This window comes from Apodemus sylvaticus, chromosome 8, assembly GCF_947179515.1.
Source record: "Apodemus sylvaticus chromosome 8, mApoSyl1.1, whole genome shotgun sequence".
Classification (NCBI taxonomy): Eukaryota; Metazoa; Chordata; class Mammalia; order Rodentia; family Muridae; genus Apodemus; species Apodemus sylvaticus.
Genome location: NC_067479.1, coordinates 23,975,667 through 23,988,000, shown reverse-complemented (window position 1 = coordinate 23,988,000; position 12,334 = coordinate 23,975,667). Strand labels below are relative to the sequence as shown.

Genomic DNA, 12,334 nt, shown 5'->3' with positions numbered 1-12,334 from the left:
TAGATGGTCATCCAGGGCACTAAGTATCGGAGTTGGGATCCAAACTCAAGAGTTTTATCCAAGATTGCCTACCTCTTACTGCATCAGGGAAAAAGAGAGGCGTCTAAGAAAGCTAGTTTTGTTTGGGCACATCAGATACGTTAGTCATTATTCTTCTCTATTTGAAGATGTTTACTCTGCTTATCTCTGTTTAATGCCTTTCAAGTTCGTCAAAGCCAGGCAAAACCACCTCTTTCATGATCCCTGTATTTTATCTTCCTGGTTGGAATTGAACCAACCACCCTCGAAAGTTAACTTCTTCCTTGTTGCAAATATCCTTGTCTTCCTCCTCCTTTGTACCTTTCAGTCAACATACAGTTGTCAGTTAAAGCTGACTTGACCTACATCAGGGCTGGCCCCAGCTACATTCAAGGCCTTTGTTACCAGCCTCAAGTATGATCCTGATCTTGGAGGCGCTTTCAGATGCTTTTTGGTCCTTGAGTGTGGGGACTCTTGGGTTGAAGGATGCTTTTGGAATGCAAGTTCTGTGATGCTACACAGAAGTATACTAAGAATGCACGTGAGGAGACAGAGGATGGGAGCCCATCTTTGACAGGGTGGTTTGGATCATAAAGCAGGGAAGGTACAGCCACGAAAAGATTTGAACGTGGCTGCATTCACCTCCCCCCACAGAAGCTTCCTGTTCCTCCCGTGGCTGAGCTACAGGTTTCCTAGGACAGTTTAGGTCACCAGGGACCAAAGAAAAGAGAAAGTTTTGACTCAGAGTCTTCCACATTCTTCAACTACCTTGCCTTGGGTAGTTGGCTTTCAAGAGCTTGTTTTACTTTTAAGTTTCTGTTTTCTATCCTTTCAGAGCCTCCTGCTCTCAAACTCCACACCAATCCATCTTCCAGAATCTCTGCCTCAGCCTTTGAGAACAATTCATAGAAGGAGAATAACAATAACAATACATTTGAAAGTAGGAAACTTTTTAAGTGATTTTGATTCCATTTATGAAACGGATATGGCTCAGTGGTAGAGCATTTGCCCACTATGAGGTCGTAAGCTCAATTCCCCAGTGCTGACAAGGAATCCCTTTAAATAACAGGAGTGTTTCTTACTCTTGTTAATCCCATGCCTTGTTTGTTACACCTCTAACTAGAGCCAGCTTCCCGTGAAGGTGGGCAGCAAGCCCAATTTTTCTCCTGTTAGCATGGGATCCGAATGTGACTTTGTCTTGTTGACTTTCAAACTACAATGCATGAGTGATATAGGATTTTATTTAGTTCATCTGGAAACAGCTTAATTGGCATGTATATCATGTTTAATGTATTTCCAAGGAAAACAAAGGCAGTAAGTCTTGAGCATCGGTCATGGGCATTGGCACCTTTTAAATGTTTCATTTAATCTCAGTGACCCTCAAAGGAGGTTTGATTGTCTCCAGCTTTGCTTGTGAGATACTTGAAAGTTCACTTAATGACATGCCTCAGGACAGTGAAATCCATGGCCCTCACTCCATTTTTCTATACCCTAAGCACCAATCCTGATCAGTTCCTCTCCCCTTCCTCCTCCTCCTCCTCCTCCAATATGACATGCTCAAAGGTGAGGGTTGCCTTATACACTTAGGACATTGGCATTGACTTGTTCTTTAAAAAAAAATTTGTGTGCATGTGTTTGTGTGTGTGTGCATGACACATGTGTGCAGGTGTCCACAGGCCAGAAGATGGTATAGGATCCACCAGAACTGATTTACAAATGGTTGTAAAGTACCAGATATGGGTGCTGGGAACCAAACTTGGGTTTTCTATACAAACAGCAAGCACTCTTTACCACGGATCCATCTCAACCACTTCTGACTTATTTTTAACATTGCTATGCTTTTCAAATTTTTCAAACCAATAGACATTGGAATGTCTTCTGGCCCAAAGTAATAAAATTATCTCAAACTGGCCTCAACCTCTCAATTCCCATTCCTTAGCCTTCCAGGTATTGTGGTTCTAACCATCACCCTCATGCCTGACAATGATATCATTCTTCAAATTATTCTGTGGAGAGGTGGCGTGTATGTTTTGAAACTTACCTGAACTGAACCTATTTCAGAAATGCAGAATTTGAATTCAACCAAGCTGGCACTAGGGAGATATTGGCATTGTAAAATTTGGATGTAGAATAATCAGAATGTTCTATAAGTAGATTTCTGACAGCTGTGGGGAAGAAGGGCTGGAGATACATGATAAGAGAAATGAGGGGAAATATGCCTCTGAACTCTGATGGGGTTGTACAGAAGGGCAAAGAAGGTGGGTTCATTCAAGGTCATAGTCTGTAAATTTGAGAGCACATTACTAAAAGTGTAAGCAAGGCAGCAGAGGAGTATTTGAGGGCAGAAGGGAAAGAGAGCAGAGAGAGGCATTTCTAACTCTCACCGTTGTTGGGTAGTGATGCATGTAACCAAGGATATAAAAATCCACAGGAGGGCTGGAGAGATGGCTCAGTGGTTAAGAGTGTTGTTCCGAAAGTCCTGAGTTCAAATCCTAGCAACTAGATGGTTCACAGCCTTCCGTAAAGAGATTTGATGCCCTCTTCTGAAGGCAATTTCCAATTTCAGAAGCATTGGTAGGGTCTGATAGGACCCATGCCCTTTAGTTGGGTTTTGTAGATAGAAGCTTGGAAGGCTTGAGTCAGTAGTGGGGAGGGTGAGCTGCCTGCTGCTCTACAGTAGTAAATATACAGAGGATGTACAAAGATTTAGGTCTGTCTTTGGTCAGGGGAGATGGCTCCAGTGTTAGAGCAGGACTGTGACTTGGAGGCCACTTCCTTCCTTTTCTCATTCCAAGGAGAACCTGGCATGCACTAAGGAACCTAATGGACAGAAATCTAAAGATTATTTCCTCTGGACTGTGTCACCCAAATCTATTTGTAGTGTTGTATTTTATCAAATGCATAGGTTTTCCTAAGCCAACACATTTATCTAGTTGGAAATGCTGGAAAGGAATAGCTTTCTTTGTGCATAAGACTGACTCTGATTTTCATTAATTCCCATTGGCGGGGGGCCATGGAAATTATAATTCATCAACTCTAGGAGAAATAATTCATACTCTGGTGACATCAGGCCACTTTTGTCTGTCCTTAGACAATTAGAAGTCTCCTTCTGCCTCATCAGTCTGAGAGGGAGTAGTGCAATCTCACGTTCAGTGGGATTCTGTCCCAATTGTAGCCAGTGTGAGGGAAACTGCTCTTAGCTTAAATGCTGAGCCGTTGATGGGTAACTATTATTTTCTCTTTTCTGGCATGGACAACTGAAACTCCTTGGGTAATTTCATTTCTTAGTCATCAAAATAATCTAGGCCTCCCTTCATAATTTATACTTTTGTTCCATCTAGTTCAAAGAGGTAAATCCTCGATTGTCTTCTGTAGCTCAGATCCTTTGTACCACACTTAAATTTTGTAGAGAAAGTTAAGAAATTAGAGGTCCTGCCTGAACTCTTTGTTAACTAGTTCACACACAGCCAAACTGTAGCTATGTTTACATGTAAAAAGTCTTAGGCATGATATAATAGTACATGAACCTAGTGCTTCATAGGAATGCCCTAAAGAATTCTATGAGAAGAGGTGATACAACTGAGAGCCTGTGACCTATAACCCTTATCCTCAAACCACCATTAACTACTAAAACTGTGTGTGTGTGTGTGTACATATACATATGTATATGTTTTGTGAAGGATAAGATTTTCATTTGAAAGGAGGGCTTCAACCATGAAAAACTTGAAAACCATTGTCAGAGAGAGCAGGCTCTGACATTGCATTCAGCGTCATACATGAGGTAACTTGAATATTATTAGAGATTCACCAGTAATTGTTCCTGCCTTGCTCTTTCTTTGCTGGTGTCATGTCCTGAGTATAGATACAGCAGTCTGGCAGCCTGTAGCCGTGTCAAAACCATCCTCCTGGTAATAGGTTCAGAGAGGTGGGCATCTGTTCTTTTATTCAACATGTTCAGAGATTCTTTATTTTCAAGCTCAGAATAGCCTTTTGGAACGAGCTCTCTGGTTTACTGTAATTGCACAGCTCGTCCCTCTATGGGTGAAGCTCCTCCTTCATCCTTTATTTAGAAGAAAAGGACGATGTTCAATAGCAGTCTCCTATAGAGCATTTTTTTTTCACATGTAGTTTGAGACTATTATTAAAACACCCTCTCCTCTTTTATTCTTCAACTAATAAAACTCTAGTTAGTGGTTTCACTGTGTAGCCCATCATTTGTCTCTCTGTCTTTGTATGACAATAGACTCTGTACTGCCCTTGGTTTTGTCTGTGTGGTAAAGACGACCACTTCTTTGCACTGGGTCCCCTCTAATTTAGGTGTGTGGTGGTTCTTGCGAAGCAGGAGAACGAACCAGTGACTTTCTCTGCTCTATGCCCAGCCAAGCTGTTACCTTCAGATTGAGACTCAGTGGCTCATCAGAAATGCCTGTCATGGTGACATTGACATCTGGATGCCTCTACTTAAACTCTTTCTGAAGGCCTCCCAACAGAAACTTTATTAGCTACGTTCTGAAACTTCTATTAGCTATGTTTCCATCTTGCTTTAGAAAGCCCTCATATCTAATTTTGAAGAGTTACAATTATTCTTAAGAACTAGGATCAAGCGTCATTCATCTTTCTTTTCTCAAGTGCTAAGCACCATGTTTTCCAGCATCTACACACAATAGTGTATGTTGCACAGTGAATAACTGAACTGTATTACTCTGCTTCCATGTGTCCATAAAGCTTAGCACCTGCTTATGTCTTTGCCTTCCTTTCATTTCTTGTAATTCCCACATATACAGTTTTTCTCAGAGTACTGTCACTTGAATCTTAAATTTACTTTATGGGTGAAAAACATAGTCAGAAAACATATGACTGCTTTGGTTAGCTCTAGGTTTGAGGGTAACTGACAAATTAAAATGAAGAATTGGCAGCCTGTGATCCAGAAAGGAAAGTAGATTTGGGAAGATTTTTATTTTTCAAATTGGTGTGCCTAAGTTCTTTATGATTAGAAAGTATAGAAAATGACTAATCTGGCAAATTCATTGCATCTGTTTTTACCTCAAATAAAGAGGATGCTTAAAATTTTCAATTACATTTATTTGTGTGTGTGTGTGTGTGTGTCACTCAAAGGACTACCTGGAGGAGTTGATCTCTCCTACCTTCTCATGCCTGGTGACTGAACTTCGGTTGTCAGGCTCCTAGTAATGTTTTTACTTGCTGAGCCATCTGCTGGTCAGGGAAAGATGAATTAACAATGGAAGCTTACTGTGAATCTGAAATTTGGTTTAGAAAATGATTTATGAAAATTCTGGGGGCTGGAGTGACGGCCCAGCAGTTAAGAGCACTAGGTCCTCTTTCGAGGACCCAGGCTCAGTTCCTAGAACGCATAGAGTGACTCACAACTGTCTGTAACTGCTGTTCCAGGGCATCTAATAACCACTTCTGGCCTCTGTGGACATGGCACACAGGAAATACACACATAAAGATAAATCACACTTAAAATAATAAAGTATCTTAAGAGAGTGAGGAGGGAGAGGAGAGAGAATATAATATGAATATGAATGCAAATATAAACATATCCTGGGCAGTTTAGGATTTGTTTTTAAGTAATATAGCAAGGAGGGTGGAAATAATGTTCTGCTTTTCCCAAGATGCTGCTGTTCTTGGGCGCTGGTGGGTACTGATGCTTTAAAGGAGCCGTGATCTGTTACTCTGGGGGTCTTTGTGTTTCATTTCTCTCAGATAAGAGACTAGAGTTCTGTATTTTATAGCATGGGTACCAGCAACATCATTGCTTCGGTGTCCCCATGAACTGGTTGAACCAACAAATATGCTCAGTGAGACAAGCCCAGTCAATTCCAGATGGATTTCCATACTGATAACTATGGTGCATTTGCCTGCTTCAGCTATAAATGCTTAATATTGGAGATAGATTATTTTTCAATGTGCTGTCATTTTAAAAACAAATAATATAATATACTCTTTTTTTTTTTTTTTTTGCTTTAGGTGATGAATAAGTGTAAACTAGACTTGTTTGTATGGTGAACAACAGCCTATACTTTATTTATGGCCAACCTGTTTGCAGGATTATATTAAAAGGAGGGAAAATGTTGGTTGATGATAAATTTGCCCTTACCTTATTTTAGTGGAAAAAACTACTTAGTGATACACATATAAGTGAACATTTTATCAAACCCAAGGAAGAAAGTGGGAAGCTGCCGCTTTACAATGATGTAGCGAGGGCGGGCGGGCGTCCCTTGGTGTAGCCTCCCGTCTTTCATGGATAGGTTTTCCTCCCGGTGGGTGCCAGGGACACCTGATACCAGCGTGTCATGTTTTACTTTCAGGATCAGTTCAGCGATATGAGAATCAGCATAAACCAGACGCCCGGGAACAAACATGCCTTTGGGTTTACAATAAAATGGGATGTCTCTGGGATCTTCGTAGCATCAGTTGAAAAAGGTAACTAACTATAAACCTAACTATAGACCTATCTTGTGCTATCTTCTCTTCCGTTTATTGTGGGAAATGAGAAGCAACTGGATTTAGAACGTAGTGGGTACCCATGAGAAAGATGCATTTCAGTGGAGGCAAAAGATGAAGTTTCTTCCCCGAGACAAAGAGTTGGAATTACAAATTGCATATCTTTTATTTTCCCTTCCTAATTCATTTTAGTTGTGAGGAATCTCTATTTTGTAACTGTAGAGAATTAAAAAAAAAGACTCAATTTGTGGAAATGTTAACATGCAATACTAAAATTTAGCTTAAATTTTCTGTGAATTATTGTGTTTTGTGGTAGGTGTATAAGGCAGACAATAGACCAATGCGTGGGTTGTTTATGTTGTTGCTTGCAGTGTCTTGGCCCAAATGTGTCACACATGCTAGGCTCTCTGTCTGCCATCACCTCCAGCGAAGAATGGTGTTTTCTAAGCGTTGTTAGTTCGTATTTTATCCGTCACTTTTTATCTGTTCGTGGTGCTTTGGAATTCTGCTGGCTGATTACTTCTTCCATAGCCAGGGTATGCCAAGGCAAAACCAGAAACTGCTCAATATGCCCTCAGGGTTGAAAATTACAGTGATATTCAGTCTATGTATGAGGAGGTCTCTTTTTACATATTTTTTATTATACACACTGTGTATTGATTTGACTCTTTTGAAATTTAAGATTGTCGTAATCATGGTGCTTTGGCAGTAGTTTTATGTGGTTTGAAGGAACTCTTTTTTTTTTTTCTTGTTTTCCCCACCCCAAGAGTTCTAAATGATGCTCAATTAAAGTATAATGTATTTCACATTTTTAATTTAAAAATAATTACATTTATTTTCTTTGTCCCTTGGATAGTTAAATTATTTTTTTATTGGCTGAAAGTACCATTTCTCCTTTCCATGTGATTGAAGATAGAGACTATGAAATAAATAATGTCATCGGTACTTCATGTGGTGTAGGAATTCAGATATAAAGACATCTGATAGATGATATATTAGATATAAAAATATTAGTGTTGCTTCTCTACTGGAAGCAAATAGAACTCGCTGAGATGAAAAAGTCATTCTCTTTAATTTGAAGAAGTAATAGAGGGCAGACGACTGTACGGGTTTCTCTTCATTGAAACTGTTCCCTTCATGTTGTGTAGGTAGCCCAGCAGAATTTTCTCAGCTGCAGGTAGATGATGAAATTCTCGCCATCAATAACACCAAGTTTTCATATAAGGATACAAAAACGTGGGAGGAAGTTATGGCGAATGCCCAAGAAACTGGAAACTTAGTAATGGACGTCCGGCGCCATGGAAAGTCCGGTGAGTTCGCTCCCCACCATGTCTGGCTTTCTAAACAGGGAAACCCAGCTTGGGCAGGTGGGTCTAACAGCTGGCTTCACTAACCCTCCCCACTCCCATTTTACATAACTTTGTGCTTGCAATTGTTTTGTTATCGTTATTGGGACAAATCACGAACAGTGCCTCTGAATCTTCTTTCTGAAAATGCTTCGCTAGCAAATCTACTGAATTCGACACCATCACTTGGCTTATTTCTGTACCTGGTCTGTCTGAGTGAACATGTCAGAAGCAAATGTCCCTGTACCTGGGTGTCACAACGATTCTTTCTACTTTAGCATCTGTGTGTCTTTGGTACTTGCTCTTCATGACCACGGGAAGCGTTAAAAATGGCAGAGTGAGGTGGGCAGTGGTGGCTCACACCTTTAATTCCAGCACTTGGGGAAGCAGAGGCAGGTGGATATCTGAGTCTGAGGGCGGCCTGATCTACAGAGTGAGTTCCAGGATAGCCTGTCTCAAAAAAACAAGAACAGCTGTCCAATTTAATGTTCTGTACATATTTAACTATAGTGCTCTCCTTGAGCTCCCAATAGGACCTGTTCCTGCCTATTCTCATAGCATTTTAATCTGCTTTTCACACCATTGTGTTTTTGTATCAAAGATGATGGTCAGGTGGGAGGGGGCATTGAGTCTTTTCAGACCAGCCAGTTTTTGGTGTTGGCATATAACATGTAGTCCCAATTTAAGAAAAGAATCAGCACATTTGCTAGTTTTCTTGTTACTAACTACCGTGATTTTTAACCTTTGTGTCTTGGGAAGGTGGTCTGCTGGCTAAAGCCCTAAAGTCTCCATGTCATTTACACACAACTTGATTCATCTGTCTGTCTGACTGTACATCTGTCTGTGTACATTTTGTATCTGTGCATTCAGTAACTGTATTCTTTCCACTTTACTGTCTACGTGTGTTCATTCCTTGATCTTCATGTGCCAATCAGACTGGGGCAAAGACCAACCTTCCCTGCCATTTACACGGCATAAAACCCTCAATCTTACCAGTGTGGCCAAAATTATAGGTTCACCTGAAACAAAGTGGATCGATACAACATCAGGAATTTACAACACAGACAAGTCTTCAAGTCTCTCAGTAACAACTGATTTCTCTGAAAGCCTTCAGAGTCCTGTAAGTAGAACAGAGTAACACTAGATAATAATATAATAATATAATACTAGTATTTTATATAATACTATATAAAATAGAGTTGGGTATACTGAATATGTAGATTAAGTGTAGCTTTGAAAATACGTTTTTATTAGCAGCCTATCATCATTGAGCTATGAAATGATAATGACATCCCATAATGATGCTCTGCCGGTGGTTCTCACCAATGTCATCATCATCACAAGCCTCTCAGATCTGTGTGAATGAGGAAGAGCAAATGTGGACGATTACATGCTATAGGTTATCTGTGTGCTCTCTAGTCTACTGGCAAAGTGCATACCATGGAGCCTCACAAAGCATCTTAATTCTTATGTGGTGACTCTGATAGGTTGGATTGCTTGTGTGACTGAGACATCATCAGTTTTGTGAATTGATTCAAAAAGTATAATGCATGAAATTTCAAAACATTAAAAGCAGAATTTTTTCATTACAGTTTTTGAAAAAAAATGTTTCTATTTCTAATGATAATTGTTCATTTCAGTTGATAATTTAAACTTTGACCTGAATAAACTTATCTAACATAAGGAAGTATTAGTACAGTTTTGAAGGATTTAAATATTAAAGAATTATAAATGTCTGTTTTACTACTCATAAATATAAACCAAATGAATGATTTTTTTTATCTATCATGCCTCTTAGAATATTAATGACTGATTAAACTTATGGTCATCTTTGCCTCCAGCTAGTCATTAATCCTTTCCCAAGTATTGGAGAGTAATGAAAAACATTAAGATTTTACTATATATAAGCTATGAGGAGTTTATCAATACCCTGAAAAACCCATCTTGTTTAAAGATATTTTTCCCTAATGAGACATATGTATTATTTAATCCAGAAGTCCAATCGGACAGAATGTTAATTAGCTTCTTTTTAATGTTTTAACCCTTTCCAGTATACTGAATCCAAAGAAATCAATGGAATTCATGAGGAAAGCAGCACCTTTGATTCAAAAGGTAAAGACCACTCTTAGATTGTTTGTGATTGTTCCATTGTGATGGTAAGTCACCAGCTCAAGATCTGGCATAAAAACTAATATCTGTAGGTGAAGGAAAACTGGATACAAGTTTCAACCAAGACTGGCATGTCGGTGCAATTGCAGCCAGGTGAGGGGAGTCAGTTTCAGCCTGGAATGCTTCAGGAGCGCCAAACAAGTTCAGCAGCCTGCCGGCTCGCTGCACTGCTAGCTCGGAGCTCTGGGTCTCTGGGTGCCTAAGCCAAAGGAGAACAGGTTTTCCCAGGCCCAGCAGCTTCCTGGCTATGGAGTGTTGGCAGAAGGATCTTCATTAAACACAAAATGGCGAGGCTGCCCCTCCCCCTCCTCATTGTTCTAAAAAGGACAACCGTGCAGGGAGTGGACCCTGGCATAGGATCACCAGTGGCAGTGACAGTTGAGGGAAGTCACACTTGTCTTGGAAGAGATGGCAGAGTGTCTACGGCCATGCTAGAGTTCTCACTCTCTGCTTTGACCATTCAGAAATAATTTAGCTACTGAATGCTGAATGTTATTCCTTAGACATACCAGGAAGAGTTTTCAGGCGATATAGGCAGGAAAGAGGCCAGAAGAAGCTACAGTTCTCACAGCGTGAGGCTTGGGCCTCTTGTAGTGGGGCTGTGTTTGCTTTGGTGACTTTAGATTTGCTTGGGCAGTTCATAGATATGTTGAACAAAGCTGACCAGAATTTGTGGATTTCCCTTTTATCAGTGATTATTATCCATGTCTTTCATTTCTTATAATTAGAAACTGGGATTTCTTTCCCCTTTATCCACATAGTTTTAAAATTGCTTATGTCCCTTCATGATACTAAAAATCTAAGGAATCCCAGTTCTATTCTGCCAGTGGCCCAAATAGTACAGCCAATTAATACGACACCTTCATGGTGACCATGGGACCCTATGCTACTTTAGTTAAAAAATCAACAACTATCAGGTGGTATTTCCACCTTTCCAGTTTGTCCCATAGACTTGGGGACCGATCTGTAGGAGAGATCATATTTTCTTAATCTTTCTGAGTAACACAAATTAAGAAAGAAATAATACTTAAAGTAGCACAAGTTCTTAAATACCACAAAATATTTTAATCAGACATACCCTAATTTTAGCATTTGTTTTCATTGATTGTTCTTTATGTTGTTTTGTTTTTTGTTGACTTCTTCTCTCGATGCTTTTAGAGATAATTTTAGGTTGATTAATCTAAACAAAAACTGCTTATTTCTGTTTCTCAGAGCCTTGGGCTTTAGGATGACAGACAGTATGCCTCTCCTTGCTGTGAAAGTGCAATGCGACCTACTAAAAATAATTAATACAAGTATTTGTTCCTTTTACTAATTGGAATGTAGTGTAGACTGCTCAAATGTGTGTGTCTGCCTTGAATTAATCTCTTCAGTGGCAACCAATTTTGTTATTTAAGAAAAAAATAATATTGCTAAGGATTGGAAAGGTATAGCAAGGATCATTTAATTTACCCGGGGTAAGAAATTAAAAATGAATGACATGGTTTTTATTTTCTTATTTTCCAACTAGCATCAGAATCCATTTCTTTGAAAAATTTAAAAAGGCGATCACAATTTTTTGAACAAGGTAAACCGCCAAGCTGAACTACTCCTGGGTTCTCATGATTTCATCTCTCACTGCAGCCTTCTGTAGTCTGTGCTTCCCGGCACCAGCCGCCGTCCATCTTGCTCTTCTTGTGACCAAGCACCGTAACCCATCTCCCTTCTTTCCCCAGGATCGCCAGGCTTTTCTTACAGCTCATGGGTCTACCTCTGTGGTAATGGGGTTTCGCGTGTCCTTTGTCTAGCTTTCCAGGTGTCTCTGTCTCTCTCTCTCTCTTTTAACCTTGTGACAAAAACAAAGCAAAACAACCTAAGCACTGAGATGTTGTTACACACACGTGTTGTGTTTTTCCACTGGGTAACAGTAAGACATGAGGAATTTCATTTTCAGCTTCCTGCTTCCTGTCACTTGCACAGCGTTTTCGTTAGATTACACCAACATATGTGTGGTAGACTTCCAAAACCAATAAAAACAAAACAAACAACCCTGGCTTTGGTCATGGGAGATACTATTATTGAAGAACAGAGTTACTTGTTGCTTTTGGAATGATGGGGCTGGAGGGGCTGATAATGATGACTCTGTTGATGTCAAAGGAAATTTAAAATAAAGGAGATTTGGTTGCATCTAAACACAGGAGCATTGAGAAATCCTCTATGTTGGTGTAGCTGCACGAGCTGCCTCGTGAGTTGTGATGCATGCAGCTGTTCCTCATCCTCACATCTGTCTAACCCTCTGTCTCCTGAATGTGGGTCTGACTCCGTTTTGCTACAAAGAACTTAAAAGTAATAAC

At 39.9% G+C, this 12,334-nt stretch overlaps 1 protein-coding gene across 4 annotated transcripts in view; it reads left to right on the top strand.

Annotated features, from left to right (window-relative positions):
- The window catches only part of Lmo7 (LIM domain 7), a 207,550-nt gene that overhangs the window by 177,518 nt on the left and 17,698 nt on the right, over positions 1-12,334 (top strand). For 2 of the 4 annotated variants that reach the window (XM_052190774.1, XM_052190773.1), the window contains 5 exons: positions 6,351-6,465; positions 7,635-7,796; positions 8,768-8,952; positions 9,884-9,944; positions 11,512-11,568. In XM_052190774.1, coding sequence (XP_052046734.1) covers positions 6,351-6,465; positions 7,635-7,796; positions 8,768-8,952; positions 9,884-9,944; positions 11,512-11,568 — 580 coding nt within the window. The remainder of the gene's footprint in view (positions 1-6,350; positions 6,466-7,634; positions 7,797-8,767; positions 8,953-9,883; positions 9,945-11,511; positions 11,569-12,334) is intronic. The other 2 variants (XM_052190775.1, XM_052190776.1) reach the window with 1 other exon arrangement.